The sequence below is a fragment of the Eulemur rufifrons genome, chromosome 14 (genome assembly GCF_041146395.1).
Source record: "Eulemur rufifrons isolate Redbay chromosome 14, OSU_ERuf_1, whole genome shotgun sequence".
NCBI lineage: Eukaryota > Metazoa > Chordata > Mammalia > Primates > Lemuridae > Eulemur > Eulemur rufifrons.
This window is the reverse complement of record NC_090996.1, coordinates 22,189,307-22,204,393: the sequence shown is the minus strand read 5'-3', so window position 1 is coordinate 22,204,393 and position 15,087 is coordinate 22,189,307. Positions and strand designations below refer to the sequence as shown.

Sequence of the window (15,087 nt, the reverse complement as noted above, 5' to 3'; positions counted from 1 at the left end):
TTTTGAATAATTGAATAATTTTTCTATGAACTTGTCCCTGATTATGCAAAGAAACTTTCTCAAAATAGCACTGGCTCTCACCAAGCTCTTGTAGAAATCAACTAGCAAGATAAAACTGTTCATGTTTTCATCTGGAGATAAATTATGGAGGGTAAATATTATTTATTCTTGATCATTCATTCAGGTCTCCTTCTTTGTGAGCATATATCCTCTGTCTTTTCCTGACCCCTGAATCAGACAGTGTTTATGAAATACATACAAAAAAATACACTACCTTTCTCCTTTCAAGGAAATAATCTGGATGTGTGACATAAAAACCAATCATTCTGCTTTTGTGTGCTAATTTCAATAAATGACGCTTTGTGCACAAGGTACAATAGCACAGTCATTTATAGCAAGCAATTCTTTCTTTCTCTTCCTTCTACTTTATTCTAATCATTAAACAGAGATATGTAAAACTTTTAATAATTTTGGCTTGATTAGTCTCCACCTTGAATAATCACTCTGTCAATAGTGTGGTGGCCATATTTTCAAGTCTCAAGATGAAAACCATGATGGCTATAGCCGTGGTGAAGCAAAAATGGTATTGGCCTGTACTAAAGAAGTGACAGCAAGAATGAAAAGGAGCAAATGGAGATATATAGAGAGACAGACAGATAGATCAAAATGGGCAATTCAAGAGGAGAAACCACTGTGTGGGAAAGATAATTAATTCAGCATTATTTGTAATAATTATAAGGCACCTATGAGATATTCAGATTAATATATCCATTAGGTGGTTGAATATTCATTTAATAATATTTATGACATTTATGGAGCACTTACTGTATGCAGCATTGAAGATCCTAAATTAACCATGCAAAGAATCATATATACTGCAAGCTGGTCTAACATCCTGCTCAACCTGAAGGGGAGAGAAGACACAAAAAAACTGGGAATAGACTTATCCTGAAGGAGGTGCACACAATAGTTTGGTTGTGAAAGTATTGTCTCATACAATATGTCTAAATGTAAGGTTGCCTGCCAATTTTCCAACCTTTTCCTTTGAGCAAATTAGCTGTTTCAAATACAACTTTCCCCCATTTAAAGACAGCAGAAAGGAAAGGAATCAGCATGTGACCTACATATAAAGATTATCCAGAAAAGGAGGAAAGAAAAAAATATAACACATGAAAGGTGACTTCAGTCTAAGATTAGGAATTGGAAGAAAATTTTAAGTAAATGCTTCTCCATAATGGCAAAGAATTTAAGATAAAAATGCCTTATTTTTTTAAAGACCATAAAGAAAAGAGTTCCTTTTTCTACAGCATGGCAGATTGTATTCTCAAATACATACTGGAAGACATAAAATAAAGTTTTTTAATGATTTTCTTGCAATCAGAAAAAAAAAATGAGATGAAATTCAAAGAACCAAAACAGAACAGAAAAAATTATCAAGCTGAAACCTGATAGCAATAAGGAAATGCGGAACTTTGTTTGCCCTGAAGCAATTTCCAATACCAGTACTGATATGAGAGGCGAAACTCATTGCAAGGTGGTTAGATTAACCTGAGATTCTCACATTAAGCAAGGATATTCCAAAATGAACAGATCCTCTGGTTTCCACTCCAGCATGTAAGAAGCTTAGAAGTTGCCACTCTGTCCTAACAACAAGTAAAAAACCTTAATAAACTAAAAAATCAAGAGTTCTTTTTATGAGGTCAGAGAGAAAACAATTGCCTCCCAAATTGGAAAGACTTGCAGGGAAATACAGAGAATCACAGCTTATCTGAGTAAAAACCCAAGAGCTGAAACCTCCACAAGAACTAGTGCCCATGTAAGGAAACCTGAACTGTAATTGATGAATTGATGTAGGCTCAGTATGGACAAGTCTGAGATAGAAAAACTCCAGGGGGTCTAGTCATTGTGGGGTAGTCCCACACTTTTACCTCTTGGAGCTCTTATTAGGTTCTCACTTGAATATTAGAGAAAAATCTCATTGTGATTCTGGCAGTGAGTGAGGGAACCAGTTTTTAAATATACCAGAGCATTCTTTTCTTCTTAACAAGGTGTCCTCTCAGGAGGAACTATTTAGCCAGAGCCTCACCTGCTGGGGTTTTATCAGAGCCTCACTGACCTGGGAACTAAACCCACTGACTCCAGCTCACTCTACCCAACCTGTCCCACCTAAAGGGAATGGGAGGGCTGAGAGGCACATGTGAAGTTCACAGTTCAGAAGCACAGACTGACTGTTAATAAAAGACAGAGACCTAATCATAGAACTGTAGAATGAGTCTCCTGAGGGGGTTTTATAGACCAGTATCCCCTATGAATATAGATGCAAAAGTCTTCAACAATATATTACCAAATAGAATCTAACAGCAAGATCAGGTGGGATCCATCTCAGGAATGCAAGGATTGCTCAACATAAGAAAAACAATAAGTGTAATAAATCACTAGAATGAAGGGGGGAAACCCACATGATCATCTTGATGCTGAAAAGCCGTTTTATGAATCCCATAGCCTCTCATGATAAAAAAAAAAAAAAAACCTCAGAAACTAGGAACAGAGGGAAAATTACTCAGCATAATAAAGGGCATTTATGAAAACACACGTCTAACATTATTCACAGTGGAGAAAATCTGAAAGCTTCCCCCCTTCAGATCAGGAACAAGACAAGGACCCCCTGCTTTCCCAGCTGCTATTCAGCATTGCACTTGAAGTTCTGTCCAGAGCAGTTAAACAAGAAAAAGAAATAAAAGGCATTCAAATTAGAAAGGGAAAGGTAAAACTATCTTTAGTCACAGACGGCATGATCCTATACATAGAAAATCCCAAATAATCCACAAGAAAACTATTAGAGCTAATAAATGAATTCATCAAAGTTGCAGGGTACAAGATCAACACACATCAGTTGTGTTACTACATACCAGAATGAACAATCTGAAGAAGATATTAAGAAAGCAATTTTACTTATAATAGCATTTAGAGAATTGAATACTTAGGAATAAATATAACCTAGGAGTTGAAGGACTTGCACAAAACACTGCTGAAAGAAATCTGATGTAATGAAAATGAATGAAGTATAGCTATACATGACAACATGGATGAGTGAAAGGAGCTAGATAAAAAGAATACGCACTGTATGGTTGCATTCATGTAAAGTACAGAGAAGTCAAAACCAAACTATAATATTTAGGGTTCCATACTTAGGCAATAATACTATAAATGATAGCAAATAAATACTTACCATAAAAATCAGTGGTTGTCTTTAAGGAGGAGGAAGTGGGTCTCGGTAGCAGCACATCAGTGACTTTTAGAGTGCTGGGTCTCAGTTATATGTTTGTTAGCTTTATTGTAATTCACTAAGCTATATGTATGTTTGATATATTTCACAATAAAAAAGGTTTAAAATTTTTTAGTTGTGGAGGCTATGTATGAACTTGTTACAAAAGAAAATCACTATTATAGACATACAGTTTATTTCTTTAAAGTATTTTAATTCCAGTTATATTCCATTTACAGTAATCTCCAAGTATGTGATAATAAATGTGAATGCATTCTATTAATTAGGGATGGCTACAGTATTACTACCATAGTTTCAAAAGCTGTGATATATAACTTCTCCAGTAAATGCTTTTACATTTGTGTTCCATATACATGAATTTTCTCTTTCCTTTAGGATGAAATGTGCCTAGTGATAAGACCAGTAGATGCACACACACACACACACACAACTGCAAGAAACCATACCCAAATTTTATGAGCATAGTTTAGTTTCAGGACTGTGTTTAAGAAAAGAGTCTTATAGATCATTAAGGTTCATATAAGTCTCAGGTTTTGCAGATGACTCTGTGAGATATCAAGTTTTCCATGCCTGAAGGTGATCATTCCACCTTCTGCAATTTTTACAAACTACAAGCAATGAGACCGTATTTCACAAGGAAGTATATCTATTGAAATATTAATATTTAAGGTCATATATACTAAAAATTACAGCCTTTGGGATAGTGTCATCTTTTGTATTAACTGCATATATTTTCTCTTCCATTGGTGTGGATTATTGGAATGGGAATTACTTGGTAATATTTTAAAACTCTGTCAAATACTGGGTCCCTCTCTGTTACTCACCAGTCAAAATCCTTCCTTTCTTAGGTAGCATGATAAACCAGGACTATGAAGGGATTATTGGCTACTACATTCCCAGCAAGGAAATTCACTGGGGAAAGGTGATTGTAGAAATCATACCCTTCTAACATTATGTATTAATGGGGGACTCCTAGGAAGCTTTGAGATTCAAGCATGTGGAATGGGAACCTGGTATTAGCAGAGGAGTGGAAACTTTAAGTTACTTTCCAAAGGCCTTTGTATAATACTTTAATTGATTCGGACTTCTGACCCTAAATTCTGTTGTTATTCCATGCCCATCAAGAGAATGGGGATGGAGAACTGCCTCCTCTCCTCTGTTCAATCATCTTTTCCTTCTATTTTCTAACTTCTCCCTTCTGTATCTTTCTGTCCCTAAGCATAAACCTGGCAGGAGTTGAGGATGGTAGGGTGAGGAAAAATTATCTGGGGATATTGTAATGGTAACTTCACCATTTTTTTTTCCCTGTTAAAGGTGTTTAGAGTTTTGGAGGAAGCTAAAGTGCTATTTAATTTAGAAGACTATTCTGTCCGTCAGATTACACTGGAACAAATCTTCCTGACCTTTGCTAATATTGATAAAATGGAAAATGATTTACTATTAAAGCTGCTATGAGATTCAGTTCCAACCAGTGACCCTTCTGTCTTTTTCTTAAACTGCTGCCTGCAAGTGGACACATAGAAGCATATTACTTAGAAACTTTAAGTAAATGGGCTCAAGAAAAAATAGAAAGTTTGAACTGATTAATAACTATGTTTTTTAAAAAATGGAAATACTAATAAAAATTTATCCCCCCCCCCCAAAAAAATGGGCCTCATGACTTTTAACTACTTTTAATGAATCTCTATTTTTCACAAGTCTTTCCAGAGAATATAAAAACTGCAAGAATTGTCAGACTCATTTTATGAGAGCATATAACCTTGATACTGTAGGGGAAGTAAATGTCTCCTCTGTCTTCTCAGGGTTTCCAGCTGGCCTGAAGACTTAAACTGACATAAGCCAGATTAACCAGAAGAAAGCATACAAAATTTATTTTAGTAATTTTTACACACACGGGAGCCCTCACAAGCAAAATGAAGGCCCAAGAAGCAGTCAGAGCCAAACACATGTATAAGGTTGGACAAATAGTAAATTTTGAAGATTTTAATTTTATTTTTTAAAAGACAAGGTCTTGCTCTGTCGTCTATGGTGGAATGCAGTGGTGAGATCATAGTTTACTGAGCCTCAAACTCCTGGGCTTAAGAGATCTCCCACCTCAGCCTCCGGAGTAGCTGAGACTATAGGCTTGAGCCACTGCACCCAGCTACAGCAGTAAATTGTGAAAACATGACAAGACAAAGGGATTTTTTTGGGCTATGGCAGTTAATTGTGGAAAAGTTATTAGGAAACTGTTAGTTTAACAAAGTTTGTACAGATTTTTCTCAGCCCTGATTCCCCATCTCTGGTGATAAGAATGTCTTTCTTTCAGGTGTTAAACTAAGGCACATTAAAATTTTAGAGAGTTTATTTGAGCAGACAGCAATTCATGAATTGGGCAGCTCCAGACCACAGGCAGTTTGGGGCTCCAATGAATGGTCACAAGGGGAAGACTTTCATAGGATGAATGTAGAAGCAAGGCAAAGAAAATATTTGATTGGTTAAAATGAAGCAGTAGACTTATTTTAGATCATTCCAGTGGAAAGTCCCTAGTTAGAGGTTAGTTGGCAGTTTTTGATTGGTTAAGCTTAAGTTTCATTTTATTATTTACATTGAGTTTGGTTTTGATTTGCTTACATAGGAACCCAGGGCACTGGAGCCACCTCAGCCTAATGGCCTCCCAATTATTTTAACACAGGGAGGGCACCTTTCACACAGGAGTTTTATCTCCTGCTTTCAGGGAAAAAAAGGACTGTGAGAGTGTTCTTCTTCCATTTGCTATTTTTCCAAGTGCCTTTGACTCAAAATAATCAATATGCCAAGGTGGCATATTTGGGGGGTATTTTGATTCCCTATAATACCAAAACTGGGTAAGAATAATTCAAGAAAAACCATTTTAGTTCCGTCTCATTTATGAACCTACATTTGGACAGCTAGCTTTTTTTATTTTTATTTTTTTTATTTCAGCATATTATGGGGGTACAAATGTTTAGGTTACATATATTGCCTTTGCCCCACCCAAGTCAGAGCTTCAAGCGTGTCCATCCCCCAGACGGTGCATACAGCTAGCTTTTTAAACCTTCCATGTATGCAGCATCATCCTAACATTTCATCATTACACTCCTGATTAGTTCCATTTTTTTCTGGTATACTGTATCTTCCTATTTCTTTTTACCCTCAATTAACTTTCTAGGCAAGAGGGAGAAGTAAGGTTTCTGAGAAATCACCTGGCTGAAAATGTCTTTGTTTTTCCTTCATATTGGAGGTACAGAGCGCCCAGGTCTGGAATTCTACTTACAATATTATATCTCCTCAGAACATTGATGACATTGTTCACTATCTACTAGCATCCAGCATTTCTTTACAAGGAAACAGGTCCCACTCCAAACATAAACACCCAGCTCTCCCATCATCGCAAGAAAATGTTTTTTCTTTATTGCTGGGATTCTACAGTTCATGAGGATGAGTCTTGATGTAGGTCTTCTTTCATTGTTCCTGTCACTCAACAGACTCTTTCAATCTAAACTCTTTCTTGCACTTCTTCCTTTATTTATTTAGTAATTGCTCCTCCCCATTTTTTCCTATTCTCCTCTACATTTATTGTTATTCAAATGCAGGATCTCCTGCATTGGTCGCCTAACTCCCTCATACTTTTTCCCGTATTTCTCTTTTCTTTACTTTTTTCCACATTCTCAGAGAACTCCTCCATTTTGCCTTCTAGCCCTTATCTTGAGTTTGTTTTATTAAGCAATGGTTTTTTTAATTTCGAATTGGTCTTGCCCCCCCCCACACACACACTGCTGCTTTTAAAAAAAGCATCCTCTAGTTGTATGCATTGCTGTCTTTTCTGATGCCTGAGGATTCTATGCTTAGAGTTGGCTAGGAACTGTGCCCTACCTGACTGGCACAACTATTCTAGACACTTTAGATTTTTCCTCTTATTTTTAGGTCTTCAAATCACATGCCAGCTCCAAGACCTAGGCCTCTCAAACCTGCGCCTGCTCCACTGAGATCTGCACCCATTTCTTTCCTCTCCCTTTGTGTATACATGATAGGCATTCAATTTGTCATGCTTTCATTTGTCAGCACGCTTCCATCCACTTTCCAAGCGCCAGCCATTTGTTGAAATCTTTCATACGGCTCACCCTCTGATGACCCTCGCCATTTTTCTTGTTAGAGGTTATTTCTATTCATTTTAGGGAAGGATGGCACCATGTCCTTCTGAATCCAAAGACTAAAGATTTAAGCTAAGGGCGGGGGGGGGGGGGTGGAAAGCCACAAGAACTTTTTTTTTATTTATTTTTTTTTTTTGAGACAGAGGCTCGCTCTGTTGCCAGGCTAGAATGCCCTGGCTTCAGCCTAGCTCACAGCAACCTCAAACTCCTGGGCTCAAGCAATCCTCCTGCCTCAGCCTCCCGAGTAGCTGGGACTACAGGCATGTGCCACCATGCCTGGCTAATTTTTTCTATATATTTTTAGGTGTCTGGTTACTTTCTATTTTTAGTGGAGACGGGGTCTCGCTCTTGCTCAGGCTGGTCTGGAACTCCTGACCTCCAGCGATCCTCGCGCCTCGGCCTCCCAGAGTGCTAGGCTTACAGGCGTGAGCCACCTCACCCCGCCCCACAAGAACTAACTTAATCTCCAAAGTATCTGGAGGTGATAAACCTAAGACATAAATTAATCAAAGGGGAACAGGTAGTGTTAACTGCTGCAGAGGGATGAAGAGGCGCGCCTGGGAAGCTGAGGTATCCAGCCACACATTCCAGGGCCTGACTGAGGGGAACAGGGGACAAAGTAGAAAAGCGAGGGAGCGCGGGAATCGCCCGGGAGGCCCGCGGAGGGGCGAAGGGGGTGGTGAGGGGCCAGCTTCAGGGCCCAGCCACGCGTGCGCGGGGGAAGGGGGACTGAGGGTGCGAGACGAACGTGGCAGGTGGCCGTGGAGGTGAGGGACACGCTCGAGGAGTGGGCTGAGGAGGAGGGGGACACCTATGTGGAGGGAGCTACGGAGGTAGGGGCACACGCCGGCAACTGTGGGTTGAAGTGTCCACACGTACGTTGAGGGACGCTACGGAGGTGGGAGGTGCGCGTGGGCTGGGGGGCGGGGCGCACGCGCGGGGAGCGGTTGAGGGGCGGGGCGCATGCGCTTGGGTTTGGGGGAAGCTGGCGGCTGCCTGTGTGGAGAGAGGGACGCCATTGATCGGGTATCACCGTTGGGCGGAGGCCTTGCGGGTCTGGCGTGTCCCGCGCGGGTTCGCGCAATGGCAGTTTGTGGGACCGAGGAAGGAGCCAGCGGCCTCGCCAAGTTCCTCGGGCAAGAAGGACGTGGTGGTGGCGGCTTCCACCAGCCCGGTGAGTGACCGCGGGCTCCTGGCCTGCGCTGCTTCCCGCTCATCCACGCTGTCTCGGTGCTCGGTGCACTGGGCCCCAACTTGCCGAAAGCCCGACGACGTGCACAGCGGCGTGCAAAAGTTTTCCCGTCTAGCTTTGCAAAACTTTTGGTCGATTTTTGAGGAAATTTTGAAATGATTTTTTCCCCCTTTACCCGGTACAGATGTAATGTTCCTTTAAGAATACCCTGTAATTTGATTCATGCAAAACATTATCCTGTTTGTATATTGTTTAAGTACTAAATTGTAGTTTGTGCATGCAGTAACTACAAAATAATTTTATTTTAAACAACTTATGTTTAAAATGGAATTTTAAAATACGTTAAGACTTAAGGCATCTGGGAGCTTTTAGGTTTTTCCAGTTTATTAGGTGCTTTTTGAAAACGAACAGTTTTATTAAAGGATACAAATTGTAATAGTTCTGAACTGAACATCTTCCGTACTGTCAAATGAAGGATAAAATATTTGTGGGACCTTATTGTCTTTACCCCCAGGACCTAGCATTGTCCCTGGCTCATTTAACAAATGTTTTTGAATAGGAGAAGGTTATTTAAAACAAACCTGTCTTGTGCAACTATTGACACCCATCCTGCCCACTACTTTAGCAGTCACACTTGCCTAGAAGGCTGTCATTAAATACACCTGGCCAAATCCCACCCCTAAAGCTTCTCTTTCATGAAGGCTTTGGTTTGACTGCAGAATCTATATTTTAACCAACCATGTGATTCTTATACAAAGCCAAAATAAAGAATTTATCTCAAACTGGGATTTCAGAGGTATACTATGAAAGGAAACTTCAAGAAGTAGGATGGCAGTGAGGCTTTTGTGGACTAAAGCACAGCCAGGCTTTCTCAAGTGCACGCTCTATGTCAGCTTAATTTCTTCTACTACATTTAGTCCTTTTTTACACGGTGGGATATTGCTGCCACTGGCTTTGAGACTCACATGATCACATTTTATCATCAGAGAGAACTTCACTCAAATTAGAAAATGTCTAGAAAGATTCTGATTGTTCTTGCTGAGGTCATTTCGACCACACACACAAAAAAGATGTTAGCCTCCATTTGGAGCTCATGTCTAGAATGAGTGATGAGTTCACAAAGAGCTACCAACATACAGTTTATAGGTTGTTGGGTGGGGTGCCTATTTTCTAATTTGCCTGTGTCGTATAAGCCAGCAGAACATTAAGTTCCCCAATAGTAGTAATACTCTTTAATATTGAATACTTAAAATGTAAGGACTGTATTAAGCATTTTATATGTGTAAACTCAATTCTTCAAACAACTCAGTTAAATAGGTATTTTTATTCCCATTTTACAGATGAGAAAACAGGCAAAGAGAGATGGTGTGACTTACCCACAATCACACAGGTGAAAAATAGTATACTGGGATTTAAACTAGTTATTCTGGTTTCTTCCAGGGGTTAAGAACATACTGCTTCTCAAAAGGAGGGAATTGCTGTTTCCATAAGCTTATAGTTCTCAGTTAAGGGCAGTTTTGTCCCCCAAAGGACATTTGGCAATACCTGGAGACATTTTTGGTTGTCACAGCTAGATGGGGTAGGGAGTGTGCTTCTGGCACCAAAGGTCAGTGGCCAGGAATGCTTCGGAACATTCAATAATCAACAGCCCAGCACAGCAAAGAATCACTTAGCCTAAGTGTCAGTAGTGCTGAAGATGAGAAACCCAGCCCTAAGAGAAAAGAGTTATTGGCCTGACAGGGTATCTTTTTTTTTCTTTTTTTTTTTTTTTAACATTCTTAAGGTTGATCCTCATTATCCTGGTGTACATGTGAATTTCCTGGGGAGCTTTCTAAAGTTAATGCAAGCCTTCGCTGCAATTCTTACTTTTTTTTTCCACCCCAACACTTTTCAAGTATATCTCACACTTAAGGACTTCACTGCTGAAATGATTCTCAAGAGGGTCAGGTGATGAACAAGGATGGGGGGGGGGTGGTGTATATTTTAATCTGTAGCAGAATTTTAAAATGAAACAATAATAATTGATTATTTCAACCTCCTTCTTTACATTTAGCGCCAGTGTTCTAACAACACAGTTTGTGTGCCCATTGGTTTTCTAGCTTCCTTCTGCCTTCCTTCCAAGTGGTTAAACAAACAATTATAGGTAGTCTCTAAGTTATTAAGCACCCACTGCAACCATGTGGACAGAATGAAGCTGTGTAAAAACTGACACTGTTTCAAGAAGATGCCTAGGATTGCTCGAATTTATGGTTCTCCAGCAACGTCACCGGGTAGCTTTTTGTTAGTTTTTGAGGGTTCTTTTAAAATGTTTTCACTTTACTAAAGATTTATATTACTCTTTTTGGAAGCACAAATTTGGAAGGGTTAAGCCATTCATAGATTAGTTCAATCAAGTCACTGTTCTCCCAACGCTTACTGAGATTAACTCCCTTGTCAGGATACAGGGTTGCTGGAGTTTCGTTATTTGTCTGTTTTTTGTAGATGGGTAGAAGTGGAACATTAAAAAGTGGAGAGAGGGTAAAGCATGCCTGGATGAAGAGCCAAGAAGGGGAATGAAATAATGAGATTTTATACAGCCTGCAATGCTCAGAGCCATTCACTAACAAATAAGAGAAAGGTGTAAAATGGTGGTGTATGGTACAAAAACAAAACATTCAAAAACTTTTACAGGGACAGCTGATGAAATTGGCAAGAATAAAATATATTTTGGAAAAATATATTTTGTGTCTGACATAGCTTATTATGTAACTGTTGTTATAATTCCAGATGTGTTTTCAAGATACTATTACTAGCACATATAAAGGTGAAGTAGCAGTAATGGAGAAGGTAGCATAGATGTAGGAAACCTTTTGAAAAAAAATGGCAGAACTTAGTAGCAGACTTAGTGGGGAACGAATGATTAAATAACAGCTGCATGGATCTGATCTTGGTGGGAGCAATTAACAGAATTGAGGAAGTTGGGAAAGGGAATTTGCAAAGATTTTGCCAGCATTTTTGTAAACTAGCTTGTGCCTTAACAGCTTTTTCTTTTCCCGAAGACTTGTTAGTAAGCATCTAAATGTCACTCAAACTGACATTGTTTAAAAATCTGGACAAGATCTATAGACCAGCGTTATCCTGTAGAATCCAGGATACAAGGGTCACCATATCTGTAAAAGATTCTACCCTCCCACCACAGCCACCAGATTGAATGGTAGGTATATTCAAATCTTTGCCATAGGCAACTCAACAAAATTTTGAGTATGCACTTTCTTCAGGCACTTTGCTTGATGCTAGAGATACTTAGATAAATAAGATATCCTCCCTGCCTGGGACTTTATAGTCTACTTCCTATAACTGAGAAAGAACACATATAGATACAAAAAATAGCATGTTTTTTTTTCAAGACATTTTTTCTTAAGCAATTTCTAACAGAAAAGCAGCCTCAAAACATGCTTGGAAATTTTCCAGTGGACTATAAAATGTGATTATGAAAACATATCGTGCCAGTTCAGTGATAGCAGCAGAATTAGATGTGCCATACATAAAAGTTATATATTTTCATAGCAGAAAAATAACACGAGCATGTATGTAAGGAGAGATTCATTCACTTATTATTTTAAAAACTATTTATTGAGCGCATACTCTATGCTAGATACTGCTTAACACTGAAAATGGGGTGAAGAACTAGACAGAAGAGGTATCAGCTCTCATGGATTGCATTTTAGTAACCATGATAATAGATAAACAAGATACTCACAGGTTGATAAATGCTACAAAGGAAGTAAATGAAGTAATACGAGAGAGTAATGAAGGGTAAGCTAGTCTTGGAAATCCAAAGCAGACCTGAGTTTGGGATGGTCCTGCTACAGGCACTGCAAATGTACTATCCCTCAAAATATTTCCAGCTATTCTTGTAGAGGTAACTATTCCTTAGCAGCTAGTTTGAGCCAGAATTATAGCTCAAGCCCATGTAACGTGTAATCATTGGAAATTTTGTAATTTCTCTTTAATGCATACCACTGAATTTCCTACATTTTGCCTTTATTAAGAATAGATCAGATTTTGTCGTATAGGTCTTATGTTATACGAAAGATACCAGAAGAATGAAAACAAAATTAGGGTCTGGTTGTTTATTTTTATTTTGGTGAACACATGCAGGAAGATTATTAACTTCAATCTAGCATCTTGAATTAAGATAGATAAAGCTTCTACCAGTTTGTCTTTAAGATATGTTGGACAGATAGAACAATGAGCTAAGTTAAGAGATGACACACATACCTGATATGAATAGGAATTAGGAATTAGGAAAAACCCTTTGGAGAAAGCCTGTGCTAGGATTTTAGTAAGTAGGTATTAGCCATTAAGCAAGGGGTGGTGGGAGAGGGGAGGAGCCAGGAATTCCTAGCAGAAATGAAAACATGTACAAAGGGAAAGAGATAGGCAAACTTTACATATTCAAAGAAATATAGGTAATGCAGTATAACAGAACCAAAGATGATATTCAGAGCTATAGTGATTCCAAGTGACAAGAAGGGAAGGAAACTGAAGGGAGCTGAGGTAGAGATTATATAAAGATTGTTAGAAATGAGATCACCGATCTTTGGTGGCTGTGATAAGGAGGGGCTCATCCACATAGGCTTAAAAATAGACCAAGATGGAAGAATTTGGAGGGAAAAGAGGAAAACTGAGGGATTTTGTCAAATGTGAGATCAATAAATGACAGTAATAGGGAGATAGAGTATGAAGTAATAAAAATTAACCTAAAGAAAGGTTTTTGCTGTTATTTTGTTTTACCCTGACAAGAAGGTAGAAATGCAATAATGGGAAGCCTAAAGTTTAGTGTAAGGACTTCTAATATGGGACAGTCCATCCTCTACTCTTACCCTCTGCCTTAGTCCTTTCAGACTGCTAAAACAAAGTACCATAAACTAGGGAGCTTAAATGAAAATTTATTTCTCACAGTTCAGAAGGCTGGGAGGTCCAAGATCAAGGTGCCTGCAGATTTGGTGTCAGATTAGGGTTCAATTTCTGGTTAATAGGTGGTACCTTCTCACTGCATCCTCACTTGGTGGAAGAGGCAAACAAGCTCCCTTGGGCCTCTTTTATAAGGGCACTGATCCCATTGATGAGGGCTCTGCCTCTGGGGAGGCGATTCACAATCCCTTAATCCTCCACCTCCTAATACCATTGCCTTGGGGATTAGGATATGAACATATGAATTTTGGAGGACACAAACATTTAGACCATAGCAGTTGGTAGTATTTGTAAATCAACATGTTACACATGAAAACAATTTCTAGCTTCTCTTAAAAAATAAGACCTGGTAATACTGGATCTGAATTCCTGCATGGGAACAGTTGCCTAGGACTAGGTAGTGGCTACTTCCCCTAAATGAGTCATTACTTTTCATTTCACCAGATTCCATTATTCATTTCATACCTGGCCACTCCATCCCTGTACTTTGCTTTCTTATATCCTGTAAGTTTTTGAGTTTTCTATATAGCCTATACTTTGCCAGAAAGTAGGACACTTTCAGGAAGGCAAGATATCTTAATTTTGAATAGCTATGTTACAGTATTTTAATATTCATCTCAAATCTGTCTCTCCTAACTTGAAACCATAAATATACCATCATTGTAATTCTTCCTCAGCATGACAGCCCTTCATTACAGCTTCAAATATTTGAAGGTGGCTCTTACATCCCCCAGATTTTCTCTTCCATCAAACTTACCGTTTATGCCACTCATGTGGAGGCACTTTGACATATACTTTCTCAGTTTACTATCTTAGTACTTCCTGGTGTTTGTGAGAGGAAAAGAGAGACAGAGACGGAGATAGACAGACATGTTCTTCCCAGTAATATTATAAAGTACTTTGCATAGCATATAGTCCATAGCGTGTGCTCAATAAATACACCTTGGAGTTGAGCTGAACTCTAATTGGAGATTTACTGTAGTATCCCCCACTAATAGGCAGAGCTACACGTGATCCATAGTGGCAAAAGAAAGCAGGGAGGAGCAAAACTTGCTCACATGAAAAGGGGCTCCATCCAGTTTCTCATTACCTGAAATGTCCTTCAGATAAGCAATGGGTAGCATTTTCTCTTTCAGTCTAATCTCTTGCCTTGGGTCCATTACTTCCATATGTTCTCTTGTTTCAGGTTCATCAACGAATTGGCTACTGCCCCCTACATGACCCCTTGCTGGAACACTTTACAGTGTATGAGATGCTGGCTTTGCATGCCTGTCTGTGGGAAGTTCCTGAACAATATATTCCTGTTTATGTTAAAAACATACTAAGTTCACTTCTCCTAGATGCCTTTGCAGATGACCTCATCGAAACCTTCAGGTAAGCCTATGCCTTGCCAGCATGGCTTTTCCCACACCCATTGTAATTTGAAGAAGAGCTTGTTCTAGGCAAGGAGGACACTCCTCAAGAAAAGAAGATTGCCATCTGTGAGAACTACTCTTACCTGA

The 15,087-nt window shown here is 39.1% G+C and overlaps 1 protein-coding gene across 1 annotated transcript in view; it reads left to right on the top strand.

Annotated features, from left to right (window-relative positions):
- Positions 1-15,087, top strand: part of LOC138394650 (phospholipid-transporting ATPase ABCA3-like) — an 18,752-nt gene extending 3,665 nt beyond the window's left edge. The window contains exon 6 of the mRNA XM_069486839.1: positions 14,772-15,087. Within this exon, the coding sequence (XP_069342940.1) occupies positions 14,772-14,806 (35 nt within the window). The 3' untranslated portion in view covers positions 14,807-15,087. The remainder of the gene's footprint in view (positions 1-14,771) is intronic.